The sequence below is a fragment of the Hirundo rustica genome, chromosome 9 (assembly GCF_015227805.2).
Source record: "Hirundo rustica isolate bHirRus1 chromosome 9, bHirRus1.pri.v3, whole genome shotgun sequence".
Lineage (NCBI taxonomy): Eukaryota > Metazoa > Chordata > Aves > Passeriformes > Hirundinidae > Hirundo > Hirundo rustica.
Genome location: NC_053458.1, coordinates 17,171,460 through 17,196,315, shown reverse-complemented (window position 1 = coordinate 17,196,315; position 24,856 = coordinate 17,171,460). Strand labels below are relative to the sequence as shown.

Here is a 24,856-nt window from a genome sequence, read left to right as displayed (position 1 = left end):
TCATAGGTCAAGATAAGGCTCTTGACTAAAGCTGAAACAAAAAATAACCCAAACATCTATTCACTATTTCCCATCCAGTAATGGCCAGCTGCTTCCTGAGAAACAGGGATTCAGCATGCGTAGCAGTTGCTTCGGAAGACAAATGTTGTAAATATCAAATACTCCCCACTTTCTCCTCCTTTTTCTTATATTTTATATCTGAGCAGACACAATATGGAATATCCCTTTGTTCTGTTTGGGTCAGCTGTATTGGTTGTGTCCCCTCCCAATATTGTGCCTAACCCCTGCCTGCTGGTGAGGTGGGAGTGTTGGAGAGACAGCTCTGATGCTGTGCCAGCTCTGCTCAGCTGTAGGCAAAACACTGGTGCATTACCAGCACCTTTCTAGCTACCAGTGCAAAGCCCAGCACTGGGAGGGCACCTATGGGGACAATTAACTCTGTCTCAGCTAGATCCAATTTCCTGACCCATGGTTTGTATGAATTTTAGCAGCCTTGCTAGCAGCTTTAATGATTAATTTGTTTAATTCTCTTGTCAGTGAATCTTGGGAGCAGAAATACAATGACTCTCTCAAAATGTTAACATTAACATATGTCTGAAAATATTCTTTGTAGATCATAGTAGAAGCATGATGGAAATTAACTGTGAAGAGAGATGTATTTTCATGAGGCACCAAATATTTTGTAGCCTTCAATAACCCTTAGAACCTCTTTGTAAAATAGAAATAACATTCATCTGTCTCATGGGAATGCAGAAACCATTACTTTATTAATATTTAGAGTGCTTGTGAGGTTTACTGGTGACATGCTATTGATGTTTGGACTGAGAATTTACAGCTCCATATTTAATTAGTGCACTCTTCCCCACTCCTTTTCCTTTTCATCTAATATTTCTCTGTTTTACGTAAATTTAATTTGTTCCTTCTTGCTTTGGTAGCTTCATGATCACCTTGAACCGCGCCTTTCCCATCTTCATGGTGCTAGCTTGGATATACTCAGTCTCCATGACTGTGAAGAGTATAGTGCTGGAGAAGGAAATGCGTCTGAAAGAAGCTATGAAGAACAGGGGCATAACCAACGGCGTGATTTGGTGCACTTGGTTCCTAGACAGCTTTTCCATGATGGCTGTGAGCACATTCCTCCTCACAGCTCTGATCATGGTAAGGATTGCTACTCTCAAACTCACCCTTGTGTTTGCACTCCTGATAGCAGTTTGCTGTTGAGAAAGAATAGCAGCCATTGACAGGGAGACGTGAATGCTGGAGGCCTATTCTGATCACAGCACGTAGCAGGCACATTCTTCTAAGCAGACCTCATAACAGTGTCAGCACTTGGCAGAGACAGAACAATAAATTCACTAGTAAAGATTTATTGTGAGATCCCTCATAGAAAATACATCAGGCTGGTTATTCTGTATATTATATCTTCTGTAGGCAGATGCAGATCTCCCAAGGAATAATAACTGTTGCTTTAAAGCAAAGAGATAATAATTTGCAGAATTTTAATCTTGTAATTCACTATATGTGATTAATTTTTAATGTCCAGTGCTTCTCTGCTTAGAAACTGTGCAAATATTTCAATGGAAAAAGAGACTGCAAGAACAGAAAACCTGAAAAAAAAATCCATTTTGCTCTAGTGATTCAGAATTCCTGTAATTTTTATAACTTTTCAGGACAGTTTGGACTTTGTTTCTGAGGACTACCTATTGTCTCCACTACCTGAGAACCAAGCTCTATATTGAGAGCTTGCTGCTACATTGTGTCATATAAATGTGTAGCATTTTGATAAGGAAGAATGCCTTTGCATCTTTTCTGATGTGGGGAGCTGATATTGGTAAATAAATACATAGCTAGGGTTCAAGCTGCTCTGTCTAACCAGTATGTCCTGATGAGTTGCTGTAGTTCCTGGTGTTTCCATTGAAGCTTGGGTGAATAGATAAAGCTTATTTTATTTGTCACACTGCTTTAATTAGAAATCAGGAGGCAATTAATATCAGAGAGAGATGTGCTTGTACCTGTAATTCACTCTTTCCCATAGTTCCCTATGCCAGTGTGAGACACCTTTGTAAATACATCCTTATGAGACGTTGCATCCCTGTTGATAAAGAAATCAGTCTCTAAGCCCCAGTGGGATGTTCCAACAATGCTGAGACCTATTTATAGCCTTAGAGATATATTTGAGCATTATATAAATTGGCCTAATAAATAGATCTCAACGTTGGTTTTAAGGACTACCTTGATAATTGGCAGCAGTCTGGGCTCTTCTTGAGAGGAAGCATTTAATCCACAAAAGCTCTAATGAAGAAAGGTCAATAAAAGTTCACCCAGTGGGTCAGTTAATACACAAGGATCTCTGAGAAACTGCACTTGGATTCTTCAGATGTGATATGCTTCTGTTTGAATAACATCCAGGCACAGAAGCTTTATCATTTTCCTGTGGTTTTATTGTGGGTTTTTTAAACGCGTGTTTTGTACCACTTCCTTACATTGTCTTCTCTGCACATTAAGCAAGTGGATTGAGGGGATGGTGTGAAGAGATAAATGAAAGTTTATTGTAATATTTAAAATAGTTTTATTTAAGATACATGAGTTTCTGAGGAGGTGGATCTTGCTTGGAATCATTTACTTATGAAGACAGGGACAGAATATCTGCTTTCAATCAATTATGATTTTTGTTCATTCTGCTGTACTAACCTGAAGTCACAATCCAAGAGCAGGGGTGAAGTTAGATGAAGGATTTTTTTATTGTAATGGCCTCAGTTGTTGAAACTAACACCTGGGTTAGAAATCATATTAGGTAAGAAATAAGGTAAGTTTTATTCCTCTTTACCTGTAACATGTCGATAGCAATTTCCTGCTGGCAGAAAGCAGCAATACTTGTAAATTTTTCTGTTTTCCTTTTGCTTACAGCATGGACAAGTGCTACGTTACAGCAATCCACTTCTCTTCTTTCTATTCTTGCTGACATTCACCACAGCTACCATAATGCAGTGTTTCTTGTTCAGCGCCTTCTTCTCCAAAGCAAATCTGGCAGCTGCCTGCAGTGGAGTCATCTACTTCACCTTGTACCTGCCCCACATCGTCTCCTTTGTCTGGCAAGACCGTCTGACTTTTAAGCTGAAGATCCTAGCAGTAAGCCTTTCTCTGGTTCTATGGCAGCTCTGCTCCCCTTCTCACAGCACACATGTGAATCACAAAGTATTGCACAGCCCTTCCTCTTGGCTTTTTTGACTCAGAGAGGGAGACCTCCAAATCTCTCTTAATTAAGGGTTGCAAATGTGGAAGCCTTTAGCAGGCCTAGTGCAAGGGATATCTTTATAGCTTTTAGAGAATTCAATAAAATTTATATTATGTTTTGAATTCCAGGAAATTAGCATACTAAAATGTTTAAAATGTTTTTAATATTTCCGTATACATCAAAGAAAATCTAACTTCTGTTATGTTTAATAAATATGAAGGCAGTTCACAAAATGGGGACAGTTATCTTTCTCACGTGCTATAACCTAGTTAACACCCTATTGTCTAAGGATGAAAAGACCTCAGGTTCCCATTCCTTCTTTACCTGAACCATAGACTTAGGAACTGAATGCCAGTTCCAAAGCTCTGACAAACACCTTTCATCTAACAAGTTGTAGACATTCTCCATGCAGAGTTTCCTTGTTAGTTCTCTTCCATATTAGGTAAGATACTTAAAAAGTCAGGGGAGCTGGAAATTTCTTGCTATTTTTGAGATGGAACCATGATCTTACAGAATTATTCAGATTGATTTTATGTTGCCCAATGAGTCAGGAAAGGGAACAAGTGTTTGAGTCCAGTCTCCCCATTTTTACCAAGCATTCTGTCAGCATAGGTAAAGGAACTGTCTTCTCTTCTTGTGCTAGGAAATATAAGGAAAAGGGAAAAATAAAACAAAACACTTCCAAAGCTGTAACTAAGTGTATAAAGTTATAAAAAAAACTAGTTTGTTGTCTTAGGTTCAGTGAGCAGACATGACAGGGGAAGCAGTTGTGAGTTTCCATATCCGGATCATCTGGTGTACTTTCTGTCATGTTACTCATAGTGGCCCTGCCTCATACACTCAGGAAATAAAAATAAAGGTGTATGCTGCAAACTTCTAAATGCACCTGTAGTATTTTCCAAACAGACATTAATTAGAAAAAAACAATCTGTGAGGGTTTCCTAGTAGTTAAAGAAAGTACAGGCAATGTTGAATTCAGCCCATTATAGCTAAATACTGCTTAGAATTGCAGAAAATTGAGCATTACAGGCCAATATAAAAGTGAAACAACTTTTCTCATGTCATTTGTTAGGCAAGTCTTAAAGTCCAGTCCCAGGGGATTTTTTGGTTTGTTTTAGGGTTTTTTTTGTTCTGTTGTTGTGGTAGTGTTTTTTTTGTTTGTTTATTTGTTTTTTAATTTTTTTTACAAAGAGTCCCTCTGTCAGGGCTGAATGTAATTTTCCCTTTATTCCAGAGTTTGCTTTCTCAAGTAGCCTTTGGGTTCGGTACGGAATACTTGTCACGCTATGAAGAGCAAGGTCTTGGCCTACAGTGGGGCAACATCAGAACCAGTCCCTTGGAAGGAGATGAATACAGTTTTCTTTTGTCCATTAAAATGATGCTTTTTGATGCTTTTCTCTATGGAATACTTTCTTGGTATCTCGATAATGTTTTTCCAGGTACGTCAGTTTCTTATTAGTACAAAGTAGTGGTTGTTGCTGTAAGCTGTGTCAGTCTAATCAGTCTCTGTGTATTTCACTGGCAGAAACAGGGTGTTTGACCTTGTAAATTATGAATCTTATCCAGCTTGGCACTGCCAGTTTATTAAGGACTTTCACTTTTCTCTCTTTCTTTTTTCTCTCTCCCGTTTTATTCCTGAAAAAATGAAGAAAGAGTAAAAAGAAGGATGTGATTTCTAGCCCTGTTTTATATTTTAAATAGAAAATAAATCTACAAAATCATCATCTGTTAAAATCCTATTTGTGTACACACTTTTCTTTTGAAAAGTTTCAACCATTTCTAGTGAGATTTCTTTAAATTTTTAGAAATATAGATTTGACAGTTCTAATTTGCATATATACTTTGCCGCATTATGCAAACTGTTTCTTAAAGAATATTGTTTCATAAGACACATGCTATGTCATTGGCAGTTGTGAAAGTTCCTGTGTGGATTTATTTTATTTCATAATGGAAATCATTATTCTAGTACGAAGTCACAAAAGGATTTTCTTTGTTATCAACTACAAAATTCTGGAACCTTCTGTGTGAAAAAATGATTTGTCCTTCTAGCTTAAACGGTCATCTTGCTTCATACTGAATATTGTTACAATACAATAACTGCCAACTCTTATGCTGTACAAGCAAGTGAGCTTTCTTTTCATTAATTTATTACTCCTGCATGGGAACTTCAGTTCCAGAAGGTATTCTTGGAAGATGGCTTTTTTCTTTTTGTTTTTCTTTTCCATTTTCCTTTTCCTTTTTCCTTTTCATTTTCTATTTCCTGTTCCTTTTCTACAACTCTGTTTGTTTGAGGAGTGGACAATGGATTATTTGCAAGAACATAGCAGAAATTAAACAATACAAATTTCTTCACTCATAGATACAAATTAATTTTTTTCTGTCAACACTTTACACAAAAGTAGCATCTTTCAGGGCTTCTAGTTAGTAGCTTCACTTCCTCCCAATATTTGCTCTGTCTTCTCTTTCTGTTGCTCTGTTTCTGTAGAATTTCTCATAGCATCTCCCTGTCACACACATGCAGCCCTGCCAAATCAATGCTGTACTGTGTGAGGTTACTACAGGAATTCCCTGGATAAATCTTTGAACCCTATGGCTCTAGTCCTGCTCAAGTCTGCTCTGAAAGCAACCACCCAGTGGCACAATGGCTATTTGAGCATTCTGCTCCATAACAAATTTCACTTGGGTTTTGCATTCATCCTGAATGAGAAGCTGTCATTTTAGCCGCCAGTTTCAGAGGGGGATAATCCAGTCCATAACAAGGCAAACTGTTTGTGAATGCAGACAGAACATTTCTGTGCATGAATAGGAGTGCAAGTGGTTGGCTGAAACACAGGTAGTTTCTGTTAATTCAGAAGAAGCAGACACTTTCATAAGCGGTGGTTTGCAGTTAATAAAACTGACCATCTTTCAATGACTATCACAGATCAGCCTTGCCTATTTTGAATAAGTAGCATAAGACCAGTAACATCTGGGTTTACAAAGATGCCAGTTTTAAACATAGAAGCTCAAATTCCTGCATTCTATAAATCAATATGAGCCAGGAAAGCAGTGTTGACTTCCAGTAATTCTGATCTGACCTGCCAAGAGCTGGTAATGTTATTGTGCTCTTTCTTCTCCAAACTGAATTAACCTGTAACTTTAAAAAGCCCTTTTTTGTTGAAGAAGAGGATTACACTGTTCACTTTTCCTGAAAGGCTGTGTGTTGAAATAACAGTCAAAATTAGGCTTTGATCCCATTTTAAGCAGTGAGCTGCTGCCTAGTTGGTAAGGATTCAGGGAATAGATCATTCTGCAATTAAACCACTTTCTACTTAAGGTAAGGCAAGTCACATCACATTTTCTGAATATTTTACTGCTGTCCAAAAGAAAAAAAAAAAAAAATCTGTGAACAAAATTCTATTCTGTCAGCTACTTGATACATGGTTTGACCTTCTGATATGCAAGTACACTAGGACTGCAAGTATTTATAATTAGAATTTGTTTAGATGAATTTTTGCCTACTGCAGAGTGGGGTTGTGAAGTGCACTTTACCTACTTGTTTTTGTTTTAGGGGACTATGGGTTACCACAGCCTTGGTATTTCCCTGTGCTGGAATCCTATTGGCTCAGCTCCAGAAGCCCAGAAGCTGAGAAACCAGCAACTGCTTATGGTAAGTTCTTTTAAAACTTCGGTTTTTAGAAATAACTTCACTGATCCGCTTAAAAGTAATTGCATAATATTTCCATTATCTAGGCTGCTGCAAAGGTGAGAGACTGCCATACCCTGGGAGTCTTGGCAAGTGCCTTTGAACTTGGAGTGGCTTAGAGTCATTAGACATGAGTCACTGTTCCATCTGAGAGCCTTTAAATCCTGGCTTAACAAGCAGCATCAAATCCCCACTCTGTAACCAACGCCTTTTGAGACATTCTAGGAGCTCTTCTTGCTCAACACAACATCCATGAAATGTTAATCTTACTCTGAGGTTCCCTACTTTTCTAAACCTGACTATTTTCTATCTAGTTTGACAATAATTTCAGTCTGTTTGCTTTCTGTTTTTAAGCAAGATCATAATCTATGCCACCCTTGTACAAACTTGAGTAAGTTCAGTAAAGAGCCATAAGTTGATTAGGAGCTGGAGCATGTAACATATGAGATGCTGAGAGAGTTGGGTCTGCTCAGCCTGAAGAGAGAAAGCTCAGAAGAGCTAGACTTTTCAGATAGATCTAGTGGAAGGATGAAAGGCAATGGATATAAGCTGGAAAAGAGGAAATCAGATTCAATAGAAGGAAAAAAGTATTTATTATGAAGGTAGTTAGAACACTGAAACAGGTTGTTCCAAAAGGTTGTGAAATATCAGTCTTTGGAGATAAGTGCCATGATCTGAATTGGCCCTGTTTTTTGAGGATTGAACTGGAAATCTTTGGAAATCATTTCTGATCTAAATTATTCTATTATTATCTCAAGTAGCCTGATTGTGCTGATCATTACTTCATCCTCTCTTCTACAAAGCATTGCCCTGGTTTTCTCAAGCAGGGTCAGTCAGAAAGGTAATCTCTGATTAACTGCTTGGTACGAAACTGATTCTTACCTGCTTGAAGAACTAAGACTCTTCAGTGACTCAGCTTACTTGAACAACTGTGGAACTTTTCACAAATCTTTTCTTCAAAGATAATACTGAGCATTTTGTTAATTTATCATAACTGGTTCATGTATTGAGAGGAAAACAGGATAAGAAATGTCAGATCATGTAAATTCATGTCTGAAAATGAAGATAAACTGATAAATTATCTTGGTACTTTTAGAATTTACTTCTCTCGGTGCACTCTTGTATCCCCCACTTTGACATTTTAGGTGATGCAGTGAACTTGTTCATGTTGCTATTTGTGCAGGTAATTTTATACAGTTTTGTGGGCTAAAATTCTTTATAACAGAAAGTAATGGTGAAGTTTCAGAACAAAAATAAGTCCTAGGCCATCTGATAAATTACAATTGTTCTTGTTTTACTCTAGACTACCAGCTTGAATTTGTGTTATGTAAACAGTCTATTCAGGGATTCCTGCTTCTTCCTTCTTCAAGCCTGACCCAATGTGACTGTTTTCCTTTATGGTAGCACTGTCTAAGACAAACTGGAGAGTCAGAAATTCCTGTTCAGAAGTTAATACCAACTGAACAATTTTGGCCTGGTGCTCTTAATCTAAGTAACAGTTTAGCAATTTGTTTTTCATTTAACCTTCTAATGTTCTTTTAATTTTTCTCAGTCCGTGTACATCTAGGAAATGTTTGTGTGGTCTTTCTCCTCATCTTATGAGAACTTCATCTAGAGCTGAATGGATAAAATGTAAAACATGCGCTAATGCTAGTCAGGATCTTACTCTGAGTCTACAATTTCAAAATTGTTAGTCATTTTCCTTAAATATTTGATCTTGACACCATGAAGCAGATTTTAAGATAGATGTTTTTGAATGCTGTATTCCTAACCTGAGTAAAACACTGATGGTTAATGCCCTTGAAAAGCTCGATGCTTAGGGCTATTTCCTTTTCCTCAAAATACCTCTAGAGACAGGAAAATATTACGTTTTTATTAATTAAATCTTGATTACTTTTGGTTTATACAGAAAAAAGTTCAGAGTCAGAAGGTTTTGTGGATCAGAAGACCATGGAAAGAGAAGGAAATGAAATCAACACAAATAAATCTGAAGAACCTGAAAAAACAGAAGAAAAGAATGACAGCCAGGGGAAGAAGGATGGTAAAAACAAACAATGTAAACACAAACGAGAAAAAGAACCCGGCGAGCAGGGGAAGCCTAAGACAGATGTCCAGGACAAAGATGAAATTAATAGTAAGGAAAGAGAGCAACCTGAGTACTTCTGAGATACTATAGTCATGGTACTTCATAACAAACTAGACATAGCAGTGATTGGAGCCAAGCTACAGGAGCCAGGAGGAGTCCAGTAGGTAATACTGTGTAGCTGCCAGAGTGAAGCATGAGAGAGACATCGACTCTTATTTATTCCTCTACATTCATCATCCCTTAGAATATTTTAGCCACTACACATAAGACAGCTGCCTTCCAGAAGAGCACCTTAACTTGTTTTTTTTATCATGCAAATGCAGGCTGTTTCTTTGGCAAGTTAGTTTTCATGCTGAGGGAAGCCTCAGAGACATATACATTAACTTTTTAAAATTAAACAGAGCCATGACTTCAATAAAAATATGCTGAGGGTAATGTTATTCCCTCTTAGTCCCACCCCTCCTTTTTTTTTTTTTTTTGGCCTATCTTTAGTGTGTTTTGCATCAGTAGAAAAAGGCTGGTTGCAAAGGGATTTATCTGAAGTGCTCTGTGGGTCTGTCTGCAGCCTTTTCTGATGCTGACATTAGCCACTACCTAAGAATTCCTGAATGACCTGTCTTGTTTTCAAGCCCCAAGTTTTTTCTTCTTTTGTGGTGAGCCAGAGGAGTTTTCTGTATGAGATGCTCAGAGGAATGCATGTGGATTCTGTAGCACAAGTAGCTGCTACAGGCAGCTCTGAGCCCTTTCTGACTCTCTTGAAAGGCGAGAGATAAAAGTGGGGCACTGAAAACATGCATTCAGGGTGAATGGAAACAGGACAGGACTTCAAAGGAAAAAGACAGGCAGAGGTTAAAGGTTATTTCAGCCAATCTTCTCCTAGTACTGCCTTATCTTTTTGGTGCTTTACTCCTTAGTTCCCAGGTTCCAGCTGCTCCGTGACCACAAAGGGAGGGCTTTCTGCCTGTCACTGCACAAAAAACCTGTCTTCCCTTTCAGCCGCCCAGGAACTGGGAGGCATGAGGAGAAGCCAAGAGGAGACCTAGGACAGTTCAATGGCAGTGAGGATATAGGATCAAAATGGAGAAATATGAATCACAAAAAAGGGGAGCTCAACCCTCCACCAGTGTCCTTCAGGTGATGTAAAGCAGATACTGGGGGAGATCATCAGAGAATTTGCCTGAGAACTCGTCAGTGAGTCTTACAGACAAATATGGTCTGAGCTTATGATACATATCCTTGCCAGGATATGTGTAACTATCTAGCCAGACTCCATGTGAACTTTTGTGACTACAGAGATGTTTGTGTTTGTCCCAGCAAGACAAATGGAAACCTAGATTCCTTTCACAAGTCAAAAGAAAAGTTATTCATAAACATAATTTTCTCTAAAATAGTGCTACACATTCTATATTGATTGTTGCAGCTGTTCTGTAATATACACAGCTCTCTCCTGTACAACGAATTTGGAACTTTTTCCTGAGTACTGTCAGTGACAATAATGATAGTCACACAAGCTGCTGATGGATGTGGGGCTGGTTTTGCCCAGATCACATTGGCTGCTCTCCACGCAGGCCTGCTGGGTACTGAAAAATTTAAGTAAACTACAATTGCAAAATAAGCCTTCCTACAAAGCCTAAAGCGTTCTGTATAAACAAAAGTGGACAGGGTCTTTAGTTTCAGTTTCTCAACTCCAATAATTCACATTGCCCAAGGGCTTAATTTACTTCAAAGGAAGTTTGTTTTGTCTAGAAGCTGGTGCAATAAAATGTCTTGATGGTGCAATTTGCAATAATGCATTTTTAATCCTGAGAGAAAACCATCTCATGTAGTGCTCATGTTAGGTGCTATCTAAATCTTGACCTGGTCTCAGCAGTGGGGTAAATTTTACCTACCAGGATTAAAGGCAATTTTTTTTGTTGTGTTTTGTTTGCGTTTGGGGGAGGTTTTTTAAACGTCATGGTCAAAGAATGCACAGCTGGGCAGATTATTTGAATGGCAGATTTCAGCCCAGCTAGAAAGGCAACCTGCTGCTTGTTTAACGTAATCTTTCAGCCTGTCTAAGTATTTCCAGAAAACAATTCCAAATAATCTTCCTGCTACACAACGAGAACAGAAAGCGTGTTCAGCTTCCCCTGGTCCAGTGAGTCTCCACAGACCACCAGAATTCTCAGACAGCTTCTCCTGTCATAGATATGAGGGTGAATCTAATGTCATTGGTATGAGGGTGAATCTAAATAAATGGCACTGCAATTAGAAATCTGGTCTTAGTTCTGTACTGGTGTGACTTGGAGAATCTTGCCCTGGAACATGATGCTGTATTATGCTGGGTATGTGCTATTGCTTCTGCACCTACTGATGCATTGTCATCAGCAGGACTAGGATTAAAACTGATGTTTTTATTCTCTTTTCATTTTTCTTTTCTTGCCTTTCAAGTAAATACCTTCTTTGAGCCCGAGCCAACAGGATTGATTCCAGGAGTATGCATTCAGAACCTGGTGAAGATTTTTGAGAACAGGCCCAAACCAGCAGTAGATGGGATAAATATTACTTTTTACGAGGGTCAGATCACAGCCTTCCTTGGTCACAATGGAGCAGGAAAGACAACTACCATGTAAGTCTCTTCTTTTACGAGAAACAAATCCAGGGCAGTGCCCTATTGCTGGAGCAGTCTTTTCTTTTCACTCTTCCTTGTCTCTCTACCATCCCTGAAGCTGGTTGAACACACAACATCAAGCCTTTTCCAGACAGGGAAATGCTGCCCCTAGGCATAAAGAAGATATTCTGGATTAGTTAAAGCCCTGGGGGGGAAGTAGTGCGTGACACAAACAAGTGAAAGTCCAGAGAGAAGGAAGCAATTCTCTCCCCCAGAATTCATTTCCCATGGCTAAACTACCATAGGTGAAGAAAGAGAAGGATCTTCTAGCTGAAAGAGGTGAACATTTATAAGCCATTACGTGCCACATATTCTTGGTTTCTCTAACTAGCTCTAGGTCAGTCACATCTATTGGTCTGTGTGCAAAGGAGTATAAATACAGGCCCTCTAAATAAAATGGCTACACACATGCAAGATCTATGTCCAGATTAAAACGTTCCTCTAGTCCTAGAAACCTAACATCCCAGGAAGCTGGACTTCAGGAATGTTTTATTTTCTTTATACAGAATCTTATTTGGCAAAATAGGATTTATTGGTGAACAAAACCTTTTATAAATCTGTGACAACTTCACTAAATGTTGAAAGAATTGAATGTGTTTCATTATGACTTTTCTCAGCAGAATACTTTAGGGCTTTTGAATTAAAATACTTTTATTTCAAAGGCACTTTAAATTGCCTTTCAGTTTTTTTAACTCTTTCACAAGGGATATGTTCAACCCAAAATAAAAGCATCCTAATCTGCTGAGGGAGTTTATTCTTCTGTTAAAAACAAATTTTTTTATTGCTTTGAACTTTTTTAAACTGAAAAATCCACTAATCACCCAAGTCTCTTAACAGATGCCACCCATTTGCAACATAACATTTGGTCTTCTAGTTTACAAAAAATAAAGATTTAGGGCATGAGTCAGCATGGCCACAGACCTCAAACCATTATTCTTTTTTCATCCTACTGAGGTTCATTTTAGACCCATTTATATGTAGGGGTGATATAACATGCTGAACGAAAACAGTTCCTTAATGGAAGCCAGAACCATATAAACAGTTGTATCAAAAATGATGTTAGCAGATCCATCAGATTCTCTGGAGCAGGTCAAGGGTACTTTATACATGCTTCTCTCTGGAGCTGTTTCATCAAGGCCTATGGAAAGAAGTCATCATGCTCCATCTAGTGGAATCATGTAATGTAGCTTCCTTAGCTAGCGCAGAGAGATGGGAGAGGGGGAATTTCCTCATTTTGTTTTCCCAGGTCCATACTGACAGGCCTCTTCCCACCCACATCTGGAACCGTGCTGGTTGGCGGCCTGGACCTCCAGACTCACATGGACTCCATTCGGCACAGATTAGGGATGTGCCCTCAGCACAACATCTTATTCAATCAGTAAGTATCACTCCAAACTGGCTTCAACGAGAAGCAACCCAGTCTCCGTGCATGAGAATCCCCAAAGCCTGTGTTGTTTCTCTTCTTGTGCTGGCAGCAGATGTATTTCAGAGGAGCTTCATCTCTTAACGTGGTGTCCTGCAGGAGAAATCTGCTGCATCATTTCACTGCGAGCAAATTTCTAAGGAAAATAACAGTGCTCCTGGTGTTTTCTGCTGTAGTGTAGGTTAGAAGGAGTTATCCTGGAGGTTCATGACCTATAATTTAGGACCACTAAAGCAAAAAAATCCGAGCTGACAGTGCAGTAGCAGGATACTTTTATGCCCATTTCTTACTACCACTCAACCACTTACTGCCTTCTCTAGTGATTTCCAGCTTTACTTCCGTTAGTTTGCGTTCATCTCAACAGCAGACTCTCTTCCATTTTATTCCCATAAATGGATGGTGTGATGCCTGCTATATCTGTTCCTTTAGTAGCAGGTTCTGCTTTGAAAAGGCAAAGAAAGAAACTATGACCTCCAAGTGAAGTGTGTTGATCCCAAAGAAGATCTTTTAGGGTAATGCAACCTCTCTTCCTTTAGCAAGATAAAGCTAGAGTGAATTTATTGCTGCTTAGGGAAAAAAAACAGCTTATTCATTTAATAATGAATAAGTGCCTTCTTGCCTTTCTGTCTGATGTCACAGCCTTACTGTAGCAGAGCACATCTTGTTTTATTCTCAACTGAAAGGAAGATCCAGGGAAGAAGCTGAGCAAGAGCTGGAAACAATGCTGGAAGACATGGGCCTCACCCATAAAAGAAATGAAGAAGCTCAGAATTTGTCAGGTGCCCACAGGAATTTTCTAAGATGTTTTGCCCTGCTGCCTTTTCTTTGTCTCTCATAGAATCATGGAATGGTTTGGGTTGGAAGGGATGTTAAAGATTATCTAGTTCCAATTCCAATTGGGCAATTATTGGTCAAGTTCTATATTTGAGGCTGTATTCTGACACACCAGTGTGCACCCAGGGGACGCTTTCATTTCAAGGAGTAAATGGGACTGTACATGTTGTAAAGCTGGCACAGCCTATACCTAAAACTTCTATGTCTTACAAATATGCAACAAACTCAAATATACTTGAAGCTATTAGTTTTAAATAAATATATACATAAAAGATTGGTTAATATAAGAAACAAACCAAAATAGAACCTTCTATTATTTCAAGGCAAATGAAATACTATACTATCATGCTGCCCCACTGGATCAGTGCTCCATAATACTGTATTATTTGGCAGGAATAGTTTCTCCCATTCTGAGGGTATAAATGCACATAGTATATCTGAACAACTCTCACATTCAGATTCAAAGGCTGATTTGAATAAGCAGCCAGCTGTTCTTATACTACTTTATCGTGATTACAAATATAAAAGTTGGTCAGTTTCATGAAAGAACATGGAAACCTCATATCTTCCTGCTTTTGATTCTGGCAAGAAGCAGGAAATGCAATGTGTAGATGGAAAATATATATGAAAAAAAAAAAAGTTTGAACAACCTGTTTTGAATTTCAGAAGAAAAATTACTATTAATTTATCTTTGCAGATATGTGTCTCAGGACAAGTTTCATTTTATTAGTAGCCATTTCTCCCCACACCAAAAAACCAATGTTAATTACATCCCTGCCACTCATATAACACATCTTGCACTCCTGGGTGTGTTTGTCCTTTGGTAGGTGGAATGCAAAGGAAACTGTCTGTTGCCATTGCTTTTGTGGGTGAAGCGAAAGTGGTAGTCTTGGATGAACCCACTTCTGGAGTTGATCCGTATTCCAGGCGATCTATCTGGGATCTTCTGCTGAAATATCGCCCAGGTAAGAGATTTGAGAGTAGAAACTGATTTTTTTGATGGGATATTTTTAAACTTGTCATAGATGCAATATGTGCCTGCTGTGTAAACTGTCATGAGTAGTGGAATATGAACACAAGCAAACAAGATTCTTTGAACAGATATTTATGATTGTGGCAAACCTGGGACTGGCTTTGGTGCAGAGAAATAATTGCCAAAAAGCTAAACACATTTTTGAGTTCCAGAGTGACTCCATGCCTTGAACACTACTCCTTGTTCCTTCTAGGCAGAACTATTATCCTATCAACCCATCATATGGATGAAGCAGACATCCTTGGAGACAGAGTAGCCATCATATCCCAAGGGAAACTGTTCTGCTCAGGCTCCCCTGTATTCCTAAAGAACTGTTTTGGCTCTGGGTTTTATCTCACCCTTGTTCGCAAAATAAGAACCACAAAAATGGGAAGGACTACAGTAAGTATGAATCTCCCCCCCTGCACTTGTAACCTGAATAATGCTTTCACTACACCAAGGTAAATAGCGATTAAGTACCGCTTGACAGTTTGTACAAAACTGTAGTTAATCATATGATTCTATTATGATGAATATCATATTAGCATGGTTTGGGTTGGAAGGGACCTTAAGGATCATTTAGTTTTAACCCCCATGCTCTGGGCAGGGACACTTTCCACTAGACAAGGTTGCTAAAACCTCATCCTGCTTGGCCTTAAACACTTCCAGGGCTGGGGTTTCCACAGCATCTCTGGGCAAACCTGTTCCAGTGCCTCACTGCCCTCAGAGTAAAGGATTTCTTTCTAATATCTAATCTAAATCTACCCCTTTTCAGTTTAAAGCCATTCCCCCTTGTCCTATCGCTACATGCTTGTAAAACGTCCCTATCCAGTTCATTTGTAGTGCTCTTTAGGTGCTGGAGGGTCTCAAAGGTCTCCCTGGAGCCTTCCCTTCTCCAGGCTGAACAACCCCAACTTTCAAGCTGCCTTTGTCCATGTACAGGTCTTTCTGATTCTTGCTTTTGCAGTACACTGATTTTAAACATTAGATAGTAGATCAGACACCAGAAAAATTTACATTTATCCTTAGCTAAACCAGCCTCTCACAGCTTGAAAAGTCAGGTTCTGGGTTCTTCCTGTTGAAATAGTGTGTCCTGGTAACAACACAATTTGTATACTCATGACCCCTGTTGATTGCATTCTCTCAGGTATTTTGTATGCAGTTTAGAACTGATTTGTGCAGATGGATTTATGTTTTCTGCATTGCTTAATCCAGTCTTCAGATGATTTTCAGTACAGTATGTTCAAGATGCTCTGGATATGACATATTTTTCATTGACTCAAGCTGTTCAAATATTGATAACCTTTACATCCTGTTTTGAGTGTGTCTGAAGCACTTTAATCTTTTTATCTCTTGCTTGTCCATGCAAGTCATTTTGTAGCTGTGGCTCTCAGTGCTCCTGCTCCTGCTCCAGCTGTGTGCACAGGGGTGAAGAGGGAGCTCCAGAGCTGGAACTGGACGGTAAGAAGTAGGATGGTTCAGCATTCCAGCACAAAGCTATGTCTCCTGTTGTGCTGCAATCTTGTCTTACAGATCAGTGCTGCCAAGGGCCAGTTCTTAGATCCTTGTGTCTAACATTTGTATTGTATTATATTGTATTGTGAATTTAATAAGGGTTCTTTGTGGTTTTGCTACCTTGACCCATTTTTTTGTACATCAGGTATAGATGATGAACTGGAAGTTTGTGTGCTTCACAAGTATGGCATAGAGTTTGGTGTCATTTGTTAATGAAAACTGAAGCATATGAAGAGCAAGGAAATAGACTTGCTCAGAGAAAAAGTAGTTTTGGCTTTTCTGCATAAGAGAAGAATTTAAGTAGATATTCCTGAAGATTTTGTTGGGCTTTATTAATAAACTTGAAGTCGTTTCCTGCTACACAGGTCCAAAGCATAATTAACAACATAGCCCAGTCTAACGCAGAATTAACTGAGATACCTGAGTTATGTAATAGAGCAGTACCCTTTTAGTGCAAACAGCAGCTTTTGAAATCATGCTTTATGTGGTTAAATGTTCATTCTATGGACTCTGTTTTGACTTTTCACAGGAGATCTAAATGAGCTAGCAGAAGTAATCCACCATCATATCCCAGAAGCAAAATTAATTGAAAGTATTGGTCAAGAACTCGTTTATCTTTTGCCCAATAAAAACTTTAAACAACGATCTTATGCCAGTCTCTTCAGAGAACTGGAAGAAACATTGGATGACCTGGGGCTCAGCAGTTTTGGAGTTTCAGACACTCCACTTGAAGAGGTAACAGACAGATTAAAAGAGCTGCTGACCTCACCGTAAGCAGCCAAAATGTTTACTGAGACTATTCCTGTTCTTAAACATTTAATTCCCAGTTCCTGATATGTCTTTCAAAATCTAGTCCCATAAGCTCAGAAAATCACTGGCACACTCAGAAAATCTTTGAGAAGGGCCTAGAGAAAGGATCCAATCCTTAATTCATTGTAGCCTTGTAGCCTGACCCGTTAGCATGAAATGCATCTTTTTTGTTGTTGTTGTTGTTGTTGTTTGGTGGGTTGTTTTTGTTTGTTTGTTTGTTTGTTTTTGTTTTGTTTGTCTTGTTTTGTTTTGTTATATTTATTAATTTCTTTTCTGAGGTATTTCATAAGAGACCTCTGTGTAATAATATGAAGTACTGAAAAGGTATCCAGATTTTCTTCTTTTATATTAAATGATGATGTATAGTGTTCTAAAAGTCAGATTATTGTAACTATTGTTTTCCTAACCAGAAAATATATTTCTCTATGGCAGGTTTTCCTGAAGGTCACAGCAGAAGCTGATCCTGAAATGCAAAGAACAGGTATAGATCCACAAATCCATATTTGATTAACTGTTCTTTGGGACTGCTTTTTATTCTGAACATTCTGTAAAGAGGTGTTTCAGAACTTTCAGTCTTTTATGTGTTCTTGACAAAATAAATTTGGTCAGCAAATATCTGTTTTTAGGGCCTGACACGATGCCTGAAAAAAAGAGATTAAGTCAGCAGAAAGACTTGTATTTAGCTTGGATGAGATTCTTAACTATACAAATAAAAGTGGAGTGTTGGGCACCCAAATGTCAACAGTTTTACTAGCTGTATAAAAGATACTTTGATGACTATTAGTCCATAAACTACATAGATGATTAAATTGTTCATCCGAGTAAGAGGTGAGTTAACTTATATGATGTCACTAAATACAGCCACAGTGCAACAGTTGTAATTAAAACAATCTGGAGATATGATATAGACAGTTGGTAAAATCTGGACCTCATTAAAATATCTGTGCTGCTTCACGTATGGAAGATAAAGCGTCTTCTCTGATGCTTCTCATCTTAACCTAGGAGATACTCAGGAAAATGGTTCTGCTCTTGGCAAAACTCCTACTGAGAACAAACCAGCTGAAGAAACAGCCCTGAAAACTAATGACATTTCTGGAATGCCAGTAGGGAGAGCAGGAGATCAAAATGAAGGCAAAGGGTCCCGACAGTATAAAGGCTTTCAGCTTGTACATCAGCAGATCAAAGCACTGCTCATCAAACGCTTCCAGCACGCCTCCCGCAGCTACAAGGACTTCCTAGCACAGGTATTGACTGACTCGTGCTGTTCTTGAGTCTTTCCCACAACATTCTCAATGCTGTCTTTCCAGGAATGATGGCCCTATGGAAAGCAATGAAGGTGCTGCAAATGAGTAACAGTGCAATTACGATTCCAACTCTTCTGCCTCTTCTTTTATTTCTTTCTGCCTGGAGTCTGACAACTGCACCAAGTTCATGATTCTGTTATTACTAACCCAGTGTTTTATTTTTAACATAATACAGTTCTATGACAACCATAGTTTAAGCAAAAACACTGGAAAATAAATTTTTGATGTTCAGGTGTTAAACTAGACTGGATCTGTATGCTCCTGCTTTCCTTTGTTTACATATATTATGGGGTGTGTACAGTGTAACTCTACAGCATTTATATAATAACCTAACGTGAAGTTTTCACGTTCCCCACAGGTTGTTCTCCCTGCTAGTTTTGTGTTACTGTCTCTAGTACTTACAGTCATTATTCCTCCATTTGGAGAATATCCCGCCTTAACATTACATCCCTGGATCTATGGACAACAGTTTACTTTCTTCAGGTAAGAGGAATCACTTAAAGTACATTTGTCACGCATTCACCTTTTTCTCTCTTGAGTTTAACATTGTGGGGCCCTGTCTCACTACTTTTTCTCACTCTGTGTGATGTAAGAAAAGATTCACTTCACTGGAATCAGCAGACTTAAAATAGCTTGAAATTGGTGCACATGGGGAATACAGCTGCTAGTACATCTAACAAATAATCTCTGAAATATCTTTCTAACTTCAGTATTCTCCACTTCCTACCTGAATTCAGGACCTCAACATTTACAAAGTTACATATCCTGTCTAACAGGATCCATGCCTCTGCAAATGAAAATGCAGAATATGTTTTTCATCCTCCAATTACTGACTGTGATAGTGCTGGGAAAATAGAAATGAAGATTCGAGCCTTTTTTGGAGAATGCTGCTATTGGATTTTGTCAGAAGTCAATTTTAGTATTAGGATGTAAGAACCATTGCCTGTCAACCATCTCAGAACATTCTGGGGTTTTACATAAATAAATAAAACAATTGATTTATCAGCATTTGGAGGGGGGTAGTTGGTACTGCCGTGTGGCTGTCCTTCTCCAGTTGCCATGTGTATTACAGTACAGTACAATAGGTTGAAAAACTATTTTATAAAGAAATTCCTATCTTATTCCCTTAGCAATGAACGTCCTGGCAATGAGCAAATGGTCTCCCTTTCTCATGCTTTCTTGAATAAACCAGGATTTGGAATTCGCTGCATGAAGAATCAGCCTCTTTTGTAAGTTGCTAGCTAATTTCTCTTGAATGAGATCCTAGCAGGGTACTTCTAGTGGAACTTGAGTAGTGAAACAAAAATGAATTGCCTTGACTCTTCACAAGACCCAATGCTTCAGTCGTGTTGTTGGCTATATCTAATATTGGGTCAAAAGTAATGAACAAACAAATAGCAAGATAACACTGCCACTGAGAATGATTCTCAGTGCTCAACATGACTGACTGGAAACCAGCTCATGTAGCTTAATATTGAGAGTTAAGCAACCTTGAAATTTATGTCAGTAGGCCAGTGACCTCAGGCCCAAATCTTCTCAGCTTCCCTGGCACTTTCCATGTCTGAGTCCCTTCAGGTTCCTCCAGTTCCCACTGGTGTGTTAGGGAGCAGTAACTTCAGCAGTCACTCAGACTGTGAAGTAGCATGGGTACATGATTTGAAATTATTCTCATTCCAAAGTGAGGGCAATATTTGAAGAGCTCCAGCTTTTGTTGTCCTACCTGCTTACTCTGCCTGTGAGTCCTGCTTTGGAGCCTTTTGTCACCAGCTTGCTATGCTTTGACATTTGTTCCCTTTCCCCTGACTTGTTCCCAGCCACGTTATCCAGCAATTTGATTCTTCTAGGTGTCCTCTCTTCTCCCATTCCTCTCCTCTACCTGGTATGGCATTATCAAAGAGGAAATTTTAGAAAAGGAATATATACTGCATGAGAAAGGAAAATGATAGTTTGTTCACAAAGATATATCCAGTGCAGATTTCTAGTACTAATGGATCAAACACATTCTCCTTGTTCCTTCAGTGTCCTATCTGCAAGCTGAAGGCAGTAAACTTGGCAGAGGTGTGGGGGAAGAGTATATTTATTGGTGTGTACCAAATACTCTATAATGTTTTTCTTATTCAAAACTCACAGGATGGGGGCTGAGGGGGGACTATCTGCTTAGAACATTGTGCTTTTGTGGATTCGTGAATTCTCATCAACCAATATCTCTGCACAGCTTAAAGCTCTGCTCTTCTTCACAGGAACTACCCGTGCAATAATATGACAACTGCCTGGAACACACCTGCTGTTCATCCTAACCTAAGCAGCCTCCTGCTGAGCCAAGAGTGGAGCCCCGAGAATCCATCACCTTCCTGCAAGTGCAGCACTCACAAGAAACTCACTATGCTGCCAGAATGCCCTGCTGGTGCAGGAGGCCTCCCACCACCACAGGTTGTGTCCTTGTGCCATAAATCTTTGTAGAAAAGTGTCATGGCAAGTGCTGGAAAAGGGACTAAGCACCTTGCCATGCTAATATACGTGGAAGGAGTTGAGTACATTCTTTTTCAAGTGTGCAAGACTTGCTGGAATCTAAAATTCAGTTTCAGTGGTATTTGAAAAGCTTGTGCATTTAAACAAATTTTCATTACTGTTTTCATCCAGATTGCAAACTTTTTGTGTAGAAGAAAATCACAAAAATTTCAACTATTTGTCACATAATTAAAAAGAATATTTTCTTGTGCCTCAAAGAACAGTTCTATTTAGAAGGTTGCCTTTCTTTAAAGGAGGGAAGGGCAAGAGGGAGAAACAGGAAAGAAAAAAAAAGTCACAATTTTAAAAACATGGACTGTAGTTGTCTCATTAAAATGGAAAAATTAATATTCAGTGAACCCCAAATTATTATTTTTTACATGTCTTTCAGGTCCATTTCTATCAGAAATGTCCTAAGCTAACAAAATAAATATTTTTATGCATGTGCATGAAGATGAGTAGTTTAATAACCACTGATGCTGAATTGAGTAAAACAGAGCTACATTCCCTCCTCTCCTATCAATGCAGGGATCTTAGCAGAGCCCTTTATAAAATGCGCTTGCACTTCTGAAGAGCAAAGCAAAATTACTGCCTGTCAGTGTTTGCGTTTAATAAATGTTTTTCGAAGAAGTCAAACAGAATTGCAGCCACTCTCAGAGTAGTAGCTCACTAATTTAATGTCTCAACTTGCACACGGTTCATCTTTAATATTCCTGTTTGCAAGGCTGAACATATTAGCAAAATGACTAAAACATTTCTCATTTTCATGGAATCACAGAATCATGAAGTTTAAAAAACACCTCTAAGATCAAGTCCAGGTGTTAACCCAGCACTGCCATCTTCACTACTCCATCCCCATGTGCCACATCTTGACATTTTTCAACACTCCAGGGGTGGTGACTATGCCACTTTCCATGACACGATCTCATGAAAACACTGATTCAGCTTGCTTTGATTTCTCTATCACTGTTCACAAAACAAGGTTGTTTTAAATATCTCTAGAATTCCTGTTTATGAAGAAAAAAAAAAATTGATAGATGTTATATACCTTACAGCAACCCAAGTTATTTCTGATCTCTTAGTAATCCCTGTCCAACAGACAAAGTTGAATTTTGCTGATTGCATATTAATGTATTTCAGAGACCAATTCCAAGTAAGACTTCAATTCCAAGTAAGATGCCTTTTTTTTTTTTTTATTTGTTTGTGGGGATTCTAATCCTCTAAACAAAATGTGTTTATTATAGTGTTATCCTGATGATTTTGTAGGATATTATAGTTTTATATAACTTGTCAAAAAGAAGCAGTTCACTTGAGTCTCCAGGAAAGCCACAGAGTGTAAATAATTATCGATAAAATTATGTTTAAGCATAGACAACTCAACTAATGAAGGCACTGTGGGAATGTCTTCCTGTCTAGAATCAGCTGGACTTCTCTAATGTGTCTTGTGTGTCATCCAGTACTCTCTGTGGACAAATGTAGGAACTTCTGGAAGGTTCATTAGACTTATGTTCTAGATCATTATCAGATGATTTCAGGTTGCAAGCTTTGCCATCTGAAGCTGCCCAGGAACCCCTTAAAGTATATTCTACCTTGGGATAAACTCAGGAGTGTGAGGTCTTGCATTTCACAGCAAACGTGTATTTGTCAAAGACTCAACAAAGTTGTCATGTGGCATCATTTTCATATAAAAAAAGAAAGAGTAATTCTACTTTTTCTCTTTTCCTGACAAACACTTAATAGCTTAAGACACGCTAAACTTTATTGTGATTGATTAGGTTTTTGTTTCTTGCCAGAGAGTGCAACGCAGCACAGAAATTCTTCAAGATCTGACTCGCAGAAATATTTCAGATTTTCTGGTGAAAACATATCCCACTTTGATAAAAAGAAGGTAGGGATGAATCTCTATTTCTTTTTCACATGTGATGTTTTGTACCTGGTGATGAAATTTTCATTTAATAATGACATAATGCCTGATTTACCACAGTATTCTGTAGATTTGAGCACCATGTCCATATTTCTGATATAAGACTAGAAAGGCTGATTCTAGGGGAGTTAAATATTTTCAGTTATAACTATTTGTATAATCAGGTACTCCTGTACAGGCAGAGCTAAGTGTCAGTGCTGACGAAATGCCATGTTAATGGTGACAGAAATGGTGCCTCTGCACAGCATTGGTGATCTGCCTTGCAGAGATACTACTTTGTCCCCTGAAGATCTGTAGCCACACTGAGGTGACCATCTGCCTGAGTTAATTAACACTTGCTTCTCAGAAGTGCTAAAGAGCAGCCAAAGGACAATCCTACACAGATACATCCATCCTACTGATCCCTCTTCAGCTGGCACGTGTGTTGAGTTTGATAATTAGCTGTGCAGTGTCCACAGTGGCCTATTATCTCTGATTCAGGCCTTGCCGCTTTTTCACTTCCCAGCAGAGTTCTTGAAATTCCCTTTATATTAGCTGTGTTCTGACTGCCTTTGACTGATTCGCCTTAGCATGTGTCATGATTGCTTTAGATACACCTTTTAAAATAAATTAATTATGGATTAGAATAGCCCAGTATGTGTCACTGTAGGAGTCTTGCTTATCACTGTATGAATTGGAGATGAATCACGTCAGAAAACAAAAAGCCAAAAACACACTGCAAGGAATGCCAAAAGTCCTGCCAACCCCACAGCTCAAAGCAATAACCATCAGACTGGGGGTCTGCAAAGTATAGGAATTCAACTTGAATTTTTATTTAAGCCTGATGTATCATTGACTTTGGTTCTGTGCATTGAGAGGAGATTCTCTTTGTCTGTTTCAGCTTGAAGAGTAAATACTGGGTCAATGAGCAGAGGTAAGAAACCAATTCACAGATTAAGGTAGTAAATAAAGGAACAATGTATTTCTGTTTAACCGGGGAGCCTCACAATGTTTCTGCAAATGGACAAGGGGAATTGCGACAGACAGTGTAGAACAAAGAGATGGCTTCAGTGGGAAATAGGCTGGGGATCAGGAAGCTCTTATAAACACAAGGGCTTATATTCATTGGAAGTCCCTGCTGGAGATGAAAGCAAGAGGCTCACAATGGAACTATCAGAGCTTTATTACCTGTTGGAGTCAAACCAACGGGAACTGTGAGGTGAAGAGGTCCAACACAATAGTACGGTATATTGTAATACTGCTGTGACACAGCTCCTGCAGTGCCGCAGAAAAATATAAACCCTCCAAAAAACCTGAGTGGGATGAAACCTAGACACCAGCCTATCAAATACAGAAGTAACAACCACAATTCTTCATGCCTGCTCTGTACATGTGCAGTAGTTATTAATCACATTGCACTAGTTCTTTCTTTTAGGTAGAGACAACAGCTAACTCCAGTGTGTGATGTCTACACTGCAGTTACTAAAAGCTTAGAAAGATGACTGGTTAGCCTGGAGCACATACTCATTTCATTTCTCACCAGGAGAAACGGAGTAGGAGTTTGTTTCAAGGATAGCAGCTGGATGACTGCCTTTCTTCAGGGAATATCTGCTTGTTCATGGGCAAGCATTGCTTCCTGTGGGATTAGGCTTCACTTCATCTTGTGCAATAGCATTTACCATTATGGAGTGCTGGCTGGTACTGACATTGGTGAATATCTGCTCCTCTCAGAGCACCTGAAATTTTTACTGAGGTCTATGCTGTCCTTAGTCCTCCATGCTGTCTAAACCATTATATGGTAATTATCTTGATTTAAAGGTTTTGTTGTATAGAAATCACTGTTTTCTCCAAATCTCTCTAAATAATTTTCCCAGGATCCTGGCATAAGACT

General features: G+C 38.8%; 1 protein-coding gene across 1 annotated transcript in view; it reads left to right on the top strand.

Annotated features, from left to right (window-relative positions):
* Positions 1 to 24,856, top strand: part of ABCA4 (ATP binding cassette subfamily A member 4) — a 64,613-nt gene that overhangs the window by 25,622 nt on the left and 14,135 nt on the right. The window contains exons 14-32 of the mRNA XM_040072374.1: positions 936 to 1,158; positions 2,908 to 3,129; positions 4,470 to 4,674; positions 6,786 to 6,884; positions 8,830 to 9,054; positions 11,437 to 11,614; positions 12,903 to 13,034; positions 13,719 to 13,858; positions 14,741 to 14,878; positions 15,140 to 15,327; positions 16,296 to 16,386; positions 16,970 to 17,175; positions 17,683 to 17,731; positions 18,253 to 18,494; positions 18,913 to 19,037; positions 19,685 to 19,783; positions 20,795 to 20,984; positions 22,856 to 22,950; positions 23,867 to 23,899. Of these exons, the coding sequence (XP_039928308.1) occupies positions 936 to 1,158; positions 2,908 to 3,129; positions 4,470 to 4,674; positions 6,786 to 6,884; positions 8,830 to 9,054; positions 11,437 to 11,614; positions 12,903 to 13,034; positions 13,719 to 13,858; positions 14,741 to 14,878; positions 15,140 to 15,327; positions 16,296 to 16,386; positions 16,970 to 17,175; positions 17,683 to 17,731; positions 18,253 to 18,494; positions 18,913 to 19,037; positions 19,685 to 19,783; positions 20,795 to 20,984; positions 22,856 to 22,950; positions 23,867 to 23,899 (2,880 nt within the window). The remainder of the gene's footprint in view (positions 1 to 935; positions 1,159 to 2,907; positions 3,130 to 4,469; positions 4,675 to 6,785; positions 6,885 to 8,829; positions 9,055 to 11,436; positions 11,615 to 12,902; positions 13,035 to 13,718; positions 13,859 to 14,740; positions 14,879 to 15,139; positions 15,328 to 16,295; positions 16,387 to 16,969; positions 17,176 to 17,682; positions 17,732 to 18,252; positions 18,495 to 18,912; positions 19,038 to 19,684; positions 19,784 to 20,794; positions 20,985 to 22,855; positions 22,951 to 23,866; positions 23,900 to 24,856) is intronic.